The sequence below is a fragment of the Oncorhynchus keta genome, chromosome 3 (genome assembly GCF_023373465.1).
Source record: "Oncorhynchus keta strain PuntledgeMale-10-30-2019 chromosome 3, Oket_V2, whole genome shotgun sequence".
Classification (NCBI taxonomy): Eukaryota; Metazoa; Chordata; class Actinopteri; order Salmoniformes; family Salmonidae; genus Oncorhynchus; species Oncorhynchus keta.
The window spans coordinates 9,929,973-9,943,319 of record NC_068423.1 but is presented as its reverse complement, the minus strand read 5'-3'; the positions used below and the strand labels follow the sequence as shown (position 1 = coordinate 9,943,319).

The following is a 13,347-nucleotide window of genomic DNA, read 5'->3' as shown; positions in this document are numbered from 1 at the left end:
GTGTTATTTAAAAAAAACTTTATTTGGTCCATTGGAACCTGAGATTGAAAATTAAACATACATAGGTTTTTATACATATACACCCCCCCCCCCAAAAAAAATCAATAAAATATTCTATATATATATATATCACATTCCTGCCCAAATAAGAGATCAATTTTCTGTTACAGCATTATGTTGGATTTGATTAGATTTTTGTACAAGGTAAAACAGTTGGTTCACTGTGTCGGTTGAGGTGGATTATAGCACTGGAGTCTGTACAGTTTACAAAGACAGAACCAGATAGTTAGAGGCTGTTGGCTATGGACTGTGAACGGCCACAGCCTCCAGTGAACACCACGGGCCAACCCCTACTGCCAGGAAGAGTCACCACCACATCTCAACACGAGACGAATAGAATTATCCACAGGAACGACATGAAGAGAGAGAGAGAGCGAAATGACAACATGAATAAAAACAGATATATCATCAAAAACAAAAAAAAAAAAATACATGTAAATGCACACAACATGTAAAGTGAAGTCACAGAGCCTCATGACGCTGACATTTGAGGTGCCTTTGATTTCAGATATTTTTCAGTGCAGGTTTCAGTTTCCGAGTAAAGACAGTCCCACTGGGCTAAAACATATAAACATTCCTTTTTTTTCTGTCACCTATCAATCAATGGATGGTTCAACTCAGGCAGTACGCATCACACCCACAGCTTACACACGCATACGTACTGTATGTATCCAAACCTTTCTCGCACACATTTTACATTTGCGATAAGAGCAGGTTTTCTTGTGCTTTGATGAAATCTTTTTATTTTATTTTAATTTTTTACAATAATAAATGAATTAACATACAGAATGGACAGCTACTTGGCTGCAATTGCAGAGAGCAAATGGTCATTCTCCTGAAAGTGTTCCGGTACATGTTAAACATTGACTATAACAGTGGACAACTTGAGCTGCATTATGGTCATAATACATACAGTACTCGATGACACCGTCACGAAACACATGCTACTAGTTGGCTATCCAACAAGTTAGAAGTGGTTGTATTGCACGAGACGACACGTATCATGACGTTGTCAGGCTATTTACTTGTCACGAGTGGTGTCAAAACGCTCATATGTGTGACATTGTCGTCAGCTCAAGGTCTTTTTTCCATTATCCATTATTTTCCATTACAGTACATTCGAAAACATGCAAAGGAAGGTGAATTGCATTTATGCAAATCATTACATCCAAAACAGCCTAAACAAATCATCTTTCGATTGCACCTCCAAACTTCCTTTCATCCCAAGTTTTCCCAATTCATTTTATTACAGAAAATAAAAGATTTCTTCCTTAACTTAGACTTAAGTTACATCTTAAGTTCTTCTACTTAAATCCCAAGAAATCTCCCAAACCTCGGCGAACTAAGACGGTATCGTGTTTTAAGGATTTTCTCCTTTGACGGTAGATGGAACGAGTGAATTGTTTCAGCTTAAAATGAGGGATTTTTTGATGTCTTGGTGAAGTCTGGTTAAATCAGACTGAACACTCACTGCATTGTCAACCAGGCTAGAAGTCTGATGGCTCTGGCGTAAAACATGAACAACAGTTGTGACATCACTCACATCCCTCACTGCTCCCTGTGCATCCTGGGAAATATGGCACACAATGCGACAACGATCCATTGACCTCCACTGTTGTATTTTCCCCAACAGCACTTAAACCAGCTTTGTATAGCTGAAGAGTTGATGCTGATGCTGGAGCGAGAATTGACGTACCAAATGTGAGCAGACAGGCTTGACAATGTGCAAAGTCAATCAACCTCCGGGAGACAGAGCAGAAAAAAGAAAAAAAAAGATCTCTTCCTTCGACATTGATCACTGAACTGAGGGAGAAAGTAAGACAGACAGAGAGAGAAAATAGAGGGCAAGAGGTTACATTTCCTCTTTCTCGAACACCCAGATAATATTCACCAGATATGCTGGAACAGCAATAGAGACGACTGTGTTAAAAAAATAAATTTTAAAAATAAAAGAAAAAAATGACTGCTGACGACACCGATCTGGACCTCATGGATAACGAACGACAGCAAGTCGAGTCAAAACAGCTAGGTGCAAACACCGTGAAGATTCCAGCTCTGCTATATGTTCCGTACGGGACACATATGATGATACACATTGATTTGACATTTTCTTGGAAACAGAGTCAAGAGTCCAGCTTATATTTGAGGTGGACAGGCTTTGACTTGCGTTGGGAGAAATAATAACACAGCATTTCAACAGCAGGAGAAACAGAGGAGGGCTTGGACAGTTGACCGACAGAAAGACAGAGGAGACGGATGGAGAGATGGTAACCTAGATGGCTCGTGAAAACGATTCAAGCACCGTACAAAATACAGACCAAAGACAATAAAACTTCTTTAAAAAATGTAAATGACTGTGGTTAAATCGCTAGTCGGGTTTGGCTCACGTCGTACCATGGTGTAGAGACGGGGGAAGAATTGTAACCCCCCGACCCCCAATCCTGTTGATCGTTGACAGCTCCAAAGGTGCAGGGTACAGGAGGCAGGACAGGGGGCTTGGGGGAGATAGCAACTAACCCTCCCCCTCCATCCCCATCCCAAACTAAACCTCACACAGCAGCGACTATTGGGAGTGAGGCTTTGAGGAGGGGAAGCTGATCCTAGAACAGCTCAATGCAACTTCTACCTCGAGTATGGTGGGGTAATGGTCCATAGACCAAGAACAGTGGGGTCAGGGAGTCAGGTCAGCGTGGTTGATTGGCTCTGTGGGGAAACAGCCACCAGGTGGCTCAGCAGTTACAGCACTCCACCCTGGCCTCTGAATGACCTTTAGCCTTTGGGATGTGGGGTCAACAGTCAAGTGTTCCTGGGCGTTCGTTGACATCTGTTGGGGGTTAGAGAAAGAACGGGCGCTGGTCTGTTCTGGTCAGGGTGTCTGTCTGGGTAATATCCCTTGCCCATAGACAGACAAACAGTACAGTGTTGTAGTTGACGAGGCTTGGTCTAGAATCGTTCCTGGTTGGTTGGAGGGTCTCAGGCTCAGGACCCCTCTAGAAACACTGACGTCACCTGGGAAGGCTCCCTCATCTCCCATCTCATCCGAAATGGCACATCCACCCACTCTCCTCGCCTCATTCCCAACTGGATCCAGGTGGTTTGGCAGGATCCAGTCCGCATCATTTATGGATTGAGGAGGAAGAGGAAGAAAACCGCCAGTACCCCGTCCAGTCATCCTTCCCACGGATGTCTCCACAATCCACCCCCTCCCTCTATCCACATGTGTTTATTCCAGCGTCACACAGCCCCCGCTTTCCCGCACGAAGGTGTTCACGTACGTGTGTGTCAACGTGAGGATCATCAGCTTGTGTGTGTGTGTGTGTGCGTGAAGGGGGGCCGTGGTCATAGGGGCCGTGGCCGGTGCAGGCCGTCGATGTCGGGGGTGAGCTGGGGGCTGTGCGTGGCCTTGGTGGGGGTCCAGTCCCCTAGGGAGGCCTGGGCGGCCTTACGGTGGGCCAGCCGGTGGGTGATGGAAAAGCCTGCGTTGCCCTCGAGCTGGGATAGCACCACCAGCACCTGCCTGCAGGGGGAGACAAAGTCAGAAAACACGGTCAGGAAACATGGTCACGCATTCATGCAAGACTGTTCTCAGCAGAACGACGTGGTACATACACTGAGTGTACAACACATTAAGGACACCTGCTCTTTCCACGACTGACCAGGTGAATCCAGGTGAAGGCTATGGTCCCTTACTGATGTCACTTGTTAAATTCACTTCCGTCAGTGTAGATGAAGGGGAGGAGACAGGTTAAAGAGGGATTTTACAGTCTTGAGACAGTTGAGACATGCATTGTGTACGTGCGTCATTCAGAGGGTGAATGGGCAAGACATAAGATTTAAGTGCCTTTGAACAGGGTATGGTGGTAGGCGAAACCGGTTTGTGTAAAGAACTGTAGTTTTTTTTTTTTAACACTCAAGTTTCCTGTGTGTAACAAGAACGGTCCACCACCCAAAGGACATCCAGCCGACTGGCACAGCTGTGGGAAGCATTGGAGTCAACCTGAACCAGTATCCCTGTGGAACGAATTCGATACCTTGTAGAGTCTATGCCCCGACGAATTGAGACTGTTCTGAGGGCAAAAGGGGGGTTCAAACTCAATATTAGGAAGGTGTTCCTAATGTTTTATACACTCGGTGTAAATCAGGGATGGGCAACAATGATCAGGGTGGGGGCCACAATGAATCTGAACTCGTCGTGAAAGGCCGCAGCCCCGGGTATCCACATCCATATCAACTACAAAAATAAGTTTTATAGTTCTTTTTGTGCAATTCTACACATTATGCCGTAGGGCGGAAAGGAATGTTTGCAGTTTTTAATATAATTGTATATAACAAGTAATCACCTAAAAAAAGACTTCAACAGTGGTATATAGGTCTATATACAAATGAAATGTGCTCTCATGTCTTTTTACTTAGCACACTTTCTCCTCCATGCACCTGGTAGCCAGTTACAGTGTGTACTGTGTGGTGTACGGTACCTCCTCCATGCACCTGGTAACCAGTTACGGTGTGTAGTGTGTGGTGTACGGTACCTCCTCCATGCACCTGGTAGCCAGTTACGGTGTGTACTGTGTGGTGTACAGTACCTCCTACATGCACCTGGTAACCAGTTACGGTGTGTAGTGTGTGGTGTACGGTACCTCCTCCATGCACCTGGTAGCCAGTTACAGTGTGTACTGTGTGGTGTACGGTACCTCCTCCATGCACCTGGTAACCAGTTACGGTGTGTAGTGTGTGGTGTACGGTACCTCCTCCATGCACCTGGTAGCCAGTTACGGTGTGTACTGTGTGGTGTACAGTACCTCCTACATGCACCTGGTAACCAGTTACGGTGTGTAGTGTGTGGTGTACGGTACCTCCTCCATGCACCTGGTAGCCAGTTACGGTGTGTAGTGTGTGGTGTACAGTACCTCCTCCATGCACCTGGTAGCCAGTTACGGTGTGTACTGTGTGGTGTACAGTACCTCCTCCATGCACCTGGTAACCAGTTACGGTGTGTAGTGTACGGTACCTCCTCCATGCACCTGGTAACCAGTTACGGTGTGTAGTGTGTGGTGTACGGTACCTCCTCCATGCACCTGGTAGCCAGTTACGGTGTGTAGTGTATGGTGTATGGTACCTCCTCCATGCACCTGGTAACCAGTTACGGTGTGTACTGTGTGGTGTACGGTACCTCCTCCATGCACCTGGTAACCAGTTACGGTGTGTACTGTGTGGTGTACGGTACCTCCTCCATGCACCTGGTAACCAGTTACGGTGTGTACTGTGTGGTGTACGGTACCTCCTCCATGCACCTGGTAGCCAGTTACGGTGTGTACTGTGTGGTGTACGGTACCTCCTCCATGCACCTGGTAACCAGTTACGGTGTGTAGTGTGTGGTGTACGGTACCTCCTCCATGCACCTGGTAACCAGTTACGGTGTGTACTGTGTGGTGTACGGGTACCTCCTCCATGCACCTGGTAGCCAGTTACGGTGTGTAGTGTGTGGTGTACGGTACCTCCTCCATGCACCTGGTAACCAGTTACGGTGTGTAGTGTGTGGTGTACGGTACCTCCTCCATGCACCTGGTAACCAGTTACGGTGTGTACTGTGTGGTGTACGGTACCTCCTCCATGCACCTGGTAGCCAGTTACGGTGTGTACTGTGTGGTGTACGGTACCTCCTCCATGCACCTGGTAGCCAGTTACGGTGTGTACTGTGTGGTGTACGGTACCTCCTCCATGCACCTGGTAACCAGTTACGGTGTGTAGTGTGTGGTGTACGGTACCTCCTCCATGCACCTGGTAACCAGTTACGGTGTGTACTGTGTGGTGTACGGTACCTCCTCCATGCACCTGGTAACCAGTTACGGTGTGTAGTGTGTGGTGTACGGTACCTCCTCCATGCACCTGGTAGCCAGTTACGGTGTGTAGTGTGTGGTGTACGGTACCTCCTCCATGCACCTGGTAACCAGTTATGGTGTGTAGTGTGTGGTGTACGGTACCTCCTCCATGCACCTGGTAGCCAGTTACGGTGTGTAGTGTGTGGTGTACGGTACCTCCTCCATGCACCTGGTAACCAGTTACGGTGTGTAGTGTGTGGTGTACGGTACCTCCTCCATGCACCTTGTAACCAGTTACGGTGTGTAGTGTGTGGTGTACGGTACCTCCTCCATGCACCTGGTAACCAGTTACGGTGTGTAGTGTGTGGTGTACGGTACCTCCTCCATGCACCTGGTAGCCAGTTACGGTGTGTAGTGTGTGGTGTACGGTACCTCCTCCATGCACCTGGTAACCAGTTACGGTGTGTAGTGTATGGTGTACGGTACCTCCTCCATGCACCTGGTAACCAGTTACGGTGTGTAGTGTGCACCTGTAGCCAGTGTATGGTACCTCCTCCATGCACCTGGTAACCAGTTACGGTGTGTAGTGTATGGTGTATGGTACCTCCTCCATGCACCTGGTAACCAGTTACGGTGTGTAGTGTGTGGTGTACGGTACCTCCTCCATGCACCTGGTAACCAGTTACGGTGTGTAGTGTGTGGTGTATGGTACCTCCTCCATGCACCTGGTAACCAGTTACGGTGTGTACTGTGTGGTGTACGGTACCTCCTCCATGCACCTGGTAACCAGTTACGGTGTGTAGTGTGTGGTGTACGGTACCTCCTCCATGCACCTGGTAGCCAGTTACGGTGTGTAGTGTGTGGTGTACAGTACCTCCTCCATGCACCTGGTAGCCAGTTACGGTGTGTAGTGTGTGGTGTACGGTACCTCCTCCATGCACCTGGTAACCAGTTACGGTGTGTAGTGTGTGGTGTACGGTACCTCCTCCATGCACCTGGTAACCAGTTACGGTGTGTAGTGTGTGGTGTACGGTACCTCCTCCATGCACCTGGTAACCAGTTACGGTGTGTAGTGTGTGGTGTACGGTACCTCCTCCATGCACCTGGTAACCAGTTACGGTGTGTAGTGTGTGGTGTACGGTACCTCCTCCATGCACCTGGTAACCAGTTACGGTGTGTAGTGTGTGGTGTACGGTACCTCCTCCATGCACCTGGTAACCAGTTACGGTGTGTACTGTGTGGTGTACGGTACCTCCTCCATGCACCTGGTAACCAGTTACGGTGTGTAGTGTGTGGTGTACGGTACCTCCTCCATGCACCTGGTAACCAGTTACGGTGTGTAGTGTGTGGTGTACGGTACCTCCTCCATGCACCTGGTAACCAGTTACGGTGTGTACTGTGTGGTGTACGGTACCTCCTCCATGCACCTGGTAGCCAGTTACGGTGTGTACTGTGTGGTGTACGGTACCTCCTCCATGCACCTGGTAGCCAGTTACGGTGTGTAGTGTGTGGTGTACGGTACCTCCTCCATGCACCTGGTAACCAGTTACGGTGTGTACTGTGTGGTGTACGGTACCTCCTCCATGCACCTGGTAACCAGTTACGGTGTGTAGTGTGTGGTGTACGGTACCTCCTCCATGCACCTGGTAACCAGTTACGGTGTGTACTGTGTGGTGTACGGTACCTCCTCCATGCACCTGGTAGCCAGTTACGGTGTGTACTGTGTGGTGTACGGTACCTCCTCCATGCACCTGGTAACCAGTTACGGTGTGTAGTGTGTGGTGTACGGTACCTCCTCCATGCACCTGGTAACCAGTTACGGTGTGTAGTGTGTGGTGTACGGTACCTCCTCCATGCACCTGGTAACCAGTTACGGTGTGTAGTGTGTGGTGTACGGTACCTCCTCCATGCACCTGGTAACCAGTTACGGTGTGTACTGTGTGGTGTACGGTACCTCCTCCATGCACCTGGTAACCAGTTACGGTGTGTAGTGTGTGGTGTACGGTACCTCCTCCAGGCACCTGGTAACCAGTTACGGTGTGTAGTGTGTGGTGTACGGTACCTCCTCCATGCACCTGGTAACCAGTTACGGTGTGTAGTGTGTGGTGTACGGTACCTCCTCCATGCACCTGGTAACCAGTTACGGTGTGTAGTGTGTGGTGTACAGTACCTCCTCCATGCACCTGGTAACCAGTTACGGTGTGTACTGTGTGGTGTACGGTACCTCCTCCATGCACCTGGTAACCAGTTACGGTGTGTAGTGTGTGGTGTACGGTACCTGTGCAGAGGCGGTACACTGTCGATGGTCTTGAGGCTGCCGCGTGTGGACACCACGTTGAAGCTGTCCGTACAGTCACATGACACGTGGAGGTAGTACTTGGGGTGGCGGTTCTCCACCACCACGATCAGCCCAGCCCAGCCGTGGGTCAGGTAGTAGCACGTCATGCCCTCGCGACCCTACATACACAGATAAAGAGGCAGACAGACACACAGACACACAGACAGACAGACCAGTAAGGCCAGCAGGCTAGTCTTTTTTAATTTATTTTTTAAATGTTTATGTTTTATTGGTATGTAACTGTTATGAAATGTTGTTTTGTATTTAAACGCCACTTTAAACGTGTACATGACACTGCAACAAAATTCCCCCATGGGGACAATAAAGTCAGTCAGTAAGTAAGACAAACAGACAGCCTGTTACTACATCATAATATATACCTACAATGACAGGGTTACGAACCAGTCTGTAGAAATACCCCCCCCCCCGGTGTGTACTACGTTTCAGAAACGCGCCACATATAGCAGGAAGTATAACCCATGTTTCCACTTGTTCTGCCGCGAACGTTTCCAAAGGCGTTGGGTCACCTTCTGTGGCTAGTTGGTTCAGAGTTGGAAAACTGACTCATTCAACAGAGCGTCGCTTACATTTCACAGCCCCGCAGTTCCCTCTTAAACACCTGGAAACATGACAGACCCTTTCAGACAGGCGCAAGTGTGTGAATGTGGAACGGATACTTGATTTGTGCATCCAATTCGCATTCACCCACATTCTCTTACTTACTCAAGCCTTGTTTGGTGTGTGTCTGTGAGAGTGTGTGTGTGTGTGTGTGTGTTTGTGCCAGTCTCCACTGTCCACTGTGTGTGTGGGACGTACATAAACTCCAACACACAGTCTTTTGTTCTAGGTTAAGGATGAAAAACTGTTGGTTCTTTGGGAGTGTGTGTGTGAGTGCGCGTGTGTGTGCGGCTCACCCCTCTCACTCACCCCTCTCTTTTGTTGCCGATCAGGAGGACTGCAATGTGTGTGTCTCTGAGTATGTGTGTGTGTGTGTGTGTGTGTGTCTCTCACTGTGAGTGTGTGTGTGTCTCTGAGTATGTGTGTGTGTGTGTGTCTCTCACTGTGAGTGTGTGTGTGTCCATGCCCCTCACCTCGTGTCTCTCCCCCTTGTTCTCGGTCAGTAGGATGATGGCGTCGGCCAGCGTGGTAGCGGTAGCCTCCACCTGCTCCACCATCACCTGGCGGGAGCTGTAGATGGCCAGGATGTAACCTGGGAAGTCCTGGTTGGGACGCCGTGCGCTGGTGGGGCTCGACACTAAGAGAAGACAAGACTCCATTTGATTCCCATTGTGATTGGTCGCCTTAATAAAAACCCTGATGAAGGCTCAGGGCCAAAACATTGGTTTAAACAATAAAGAAGTGGTTATGTCAACTTCCACTGCCCTCCAAGTTGCTGAATTTACTCTTCTCTACCATTGTGTTTTTTGTTCCCTCATTTGAAAGACAAGGTTCGATCCACAAACTGGCAGAGGGATATTCCAGAAAGTTCCATATCCCTACAGAGGGATATTCCAGAAAGTTCCATATCCCTACAGAGGGATATTCCAGAAAGTTCCATATCCCTACAGAGGGATATTCCAGAAAGTTCCATATACCTACAGAGGGATATTCCAGAAAGTCATCAAAGCTGCAAAGTCGGCTTGGCTGGATGCTGTCTCTCGTCTCCCTGCTAGAGCGGCACCTCTCTCTCTCTCCTTCCTCTAGCGCTTTATCATCCTTGGTTAATAAAGTAGCTTAAAAACGGACTTTTCTCCTGCTTCCCTCACTCGGATCAGACCGAGTCTGGATCCCACCAGGTCCCTACGGAACAAGTCTAGTTGTCCTCGCATCTGTTCGGAGTGAGTCTGTATGTTTAAACATGGTATTTATGCATACCGGGTCCGGTGTGGAAAGCCCCAGGTCCATTTCGGAACGGAGCGAACTTTTTGGACCCATGAAGACCGCTACCATGTGAGTCTATTACAGATGATTCAGCCCATAGGCACATATTCTCCATATTAAATTCTTTACCGGCTGCTCACACACACACACACACACACACACACACACACACACACACACACACACACACACACATTCAAACACAGCTGACACGTTCACACTATGAGTTGACACATGCATACCATGAAATATGTCAGTTGTGTTTGGGCGGTACTCCTCTACCATCCATTCATGCCAATCTGCAGAGGGATATACTGTGTGTATGTACCTGGTGTGGGCGGCCCCACTCCGCTGACGTTCATCTGCCAGTGGTTAAAGGCGCAGCACACCACGGCGTACTCGCCCGGCTCCAACATCACGTCGCAGCCCACAAACTTCTTGACCGCCCGCTTGCTGTGGGCCAGCAGCCTGCCCAAGGTCAGCTTGTTGCCACTGCCAAACGACGCTCTGAACACCATGATACACAGGTCCAAAAGGTGGCTGTCTGCCGTGTCCGACCGCCTAGAAGGAGGAGGGGAATAGAGATCCAATAGTTTAAAAGTTGGATTGTTTATTTACATGGTCCAAAGGGTTATTTTTCATTCCAACAGGTGGCTGTTGAGCGAGAGAGAGAGAGAGAGAGAGAGACAGAAAGTACCTGCTGCCCTCCTGGAAGAGGGCGAACTCCAGCGCGGTCCTCTCCAGCATGGTCAGAGCGGTGACCGTAACAGGACCACAGGCTCTACTGGGGAAATAGCCCTGTAACCGCACCTCCTGCCAGTCTGAATGGATCTTACAGATGTCTACCGAGTCAAAGTACCTGTGGAAAGACAACAACAACAACAACAAAAATGACACAGACAGAGTTAGAGTCGCTGACTGTGTAACAGTCAGACCCGGGGAATGTGATCTTACAACCTAATGCATAATGACGCTCCTTCGCTCAGAGCCAATTATGATGTCACTGATAACCACTAGCCGCTTCACTACCCAGCCAGTTTCACCACTGCTTCAACTGCACAGACACAAAAGGCAAAGAAAAGCTGCCCAGAAAATAAACATACAATATCTGTTCTACGAATGTCGATGCATCACGTGCTGACATCATTAAATGAAATCTGTAAAGGGTTGTCAATTTTGCTGTTCTGAGCCAACAATAAAACCATAGTCCTTTGACAGGGTTAATAGCAGTGTGTGATTTCCTAAAAAATAGCAGTGTGGTACACCACAAGGAGTTGTGTTAGGCCCAATTAGAAATCCAAGCTGTGATACGCCTCTGCAGCATCTGTTGACATCAGCCCACAAATGTGCACGCACAAACAGTCACGCACACGGCTGCTGCATGCCATGACAGGACTCCCTTACTACACCTTAACTTTACGTGAAGGCTATACTGTATCAAAAGAGCACATGGATGCATGCACACACTCACGGCAGTACTCCAATAAGCCCCATCTTTGATCAGCACAAAGTCTTGTGGAAGACAGCTCCTTCATTTGACTTCTTAAGGCATGAGCTATCTTGACATCCTTTTCCTCTCCCTCTCTTACAAGTTGATGTTTTCCTGATAAGTTTGACCAAAACCCAACTCAGAAAACCACCCTCTGACCTGACATTCCAGTCGCTCACACGATTCAAATGTATTTATACAGATCAAAGCCAACACTTTTACCTACCTCTCCACTCCCCCCCACACACACAATTTGGCTTGCTAATAAAAATGGCTCTGCTTCAAAGCGACCGCCCCCAGAGACCCAACCAGTGACTGACTCACCCTCTTTTCTTCTCAGTCTGTTTTTCCCCGTTTTATCACCCCCCCCTGCTTTGTCATCTGTCTGCTCCCCTCTTTCGTCTTCCCAGAAGAAGAGAGGGGGGATAAGAGGGAAGAGATAAAATAGAAAAGCTCTGAAGCCAGAGTGAAGGGCTACTGTGGTGTTCTTAGTTCTTCTACTAGACTACACTTGTTAAAACGCTGTGAGGACTTCACATCATGTATCTGTTTGTCAAGCACCCTTTACTAGGGATGGGCACTTCAAATCATTTTACTATTCAAATCATATCATGATCTTTTTTCGGCTGTCCGGACAGTTGAAATACAGTGTTCTGGCCTGTATGGACATTGTTTGCAATATTCAAGTGTGTTTACTTCTGTGCAGCATGAGTAGGGAGCTAACATGATGCTGCCCAGACTCCCAGTGCAGACAAAGTGGAGCAGGCCCAGTGATATAACAGAAGTACCTAAAGTAACAAAAATTCTAGTACCGAGTCGTTTTTCATGTTCTAGGCTCGAAAAAGTACAGACGTTTCGGGTATACCGGGCAACACTAACAGACAGACACATTGAGACGCATTGAGACGGGACCTACTTGATGAAGTCTCCGTACTCTATCCAGAAGACACCCTCGCTGCTGCCGTGGGCCATGAGCTCGTGGCGGAGGTGCTGCGGCCAATCAGGCCACTCGTCTGACCAACTGCCGTTCCAGGAGAAGCGACCCCACGGGTTCCTCAACCGCAGTAGTCTGAGCGGCAGAGAGAGAGAGAGCAAAAACAACGCAATCAGGACTGAAAAAACTGAAGGACACTTATCAGGGTTCGATAAGTTTCTTACAACTACCAGTGGGAATAAAGGACACAATGACAGGAATCTGAAAAAGAGACATGGCCCTTCTCAGCAATAACTTAAAGCCCCACCCCCTTATCATTTGTGACCAATTAGCCCCACCCGGCTCCCACTGGTAACCCAATCGGCTCTCACCTGTAGCCCTGTACGTCCCGTACGTCCAGGATAGAGTAGGCGTGGCGAGGGCGGAGGCCCAACGACTCGTACGTCACATCGTCCACCTTCATGTTCCCTCCTCCGCATGACGCCCCCATTAGAAACCTACCCGCACACAGGACACAGACAGAGATGCCTTCAGACTGCAGAGATATCAGCCCACATAGAGAAGCACGGGATTTAACCTCACTCAACTTTCCAGAGCAGTGGTCACCAACCGGTCGTTCTCCAAGGCATTCCTAGTTGACCGCCAAACAGTTCTGTACGATAAAGCCTTGTGTTCTTTTTTGCCTGTTGGCGGTAGGGTCGGCGACCTGTTGCCATTTTGAACCATTTCATGTGTCTGAAGGTACAAAGAGAGCCAATCAAGTGCACTATACAGGCCTACCGCTGGCCAATCGGATGGCTCAGATGACCGTGTTTGCCGTAACGCA

At 48.7% G+C, this 13,347-nt stretch overlaps 1 protein-coding gene across 15 annotated transcripts in view; it reads right to left on the bottom strand.

Annotated features, from left to right (window-relative positions):
• Nucleotide 1: 1 nt before the first annotated feature.
• capn15 (calpain 15) overlaps nt 2-13,347 on the bottom strand; it is a 69,559-nt gene continuing 56,213 nt past the window's right edge. The window contains exons 6-16 of one of the 15 annotated variants that reach the window (XM_052488477.1): nt 12,893-13,018; nt 12,504-12,656; nt 10,796-10,957; nt 10,427-10,659; nt 9,309-9,472; nt 8,063-8,336; nt 7,145-7,198; nt 6,217-6,324; nt 5,839-6,000; nt 5,190-5,351; nt 4,455-4,548 (exon numbers count right to left, since the gene is read on the bottom strand). In XM_052488477.1, the coding sequence (XP_052344437.1) occupies nt 4,466-4,548; nt 5,190-5,351; nt 5,839-6,000; nt 6,217-6,324; nt 7,145-7,198; nt 8,063-8,336; nt 9,309-9,472; nt 10,427-10,659; nt 10,796-10,957; nt 12,504-12,656; nt 12,893-13,018 (1,681 nt within the window). In that variant the 3' untranslated portion in view covers nt 4,455-4,465. Of the gene's footprint in view, nt 4,549-5,189; nt 5,352-5,514; nt 5,623-5,838; nt 6,001-6,054; nt 6,163-6,216; nt 6,325-6,861; nt 7,253-7,846; nt 8,009-8,062; nt 8,337-9,308; nt 9,473-10,426; nt 10,660-10,795; nt 10,958-12,503; nt 12,657-12,892; nt 13,019-13,347 lie in introns of all 15 variants that reach the window. The other 14 variants (XM_052488473.1, XM_052488484.1, XM_052488482.1 and 11 more) reach the window with 14 other exon arrangements.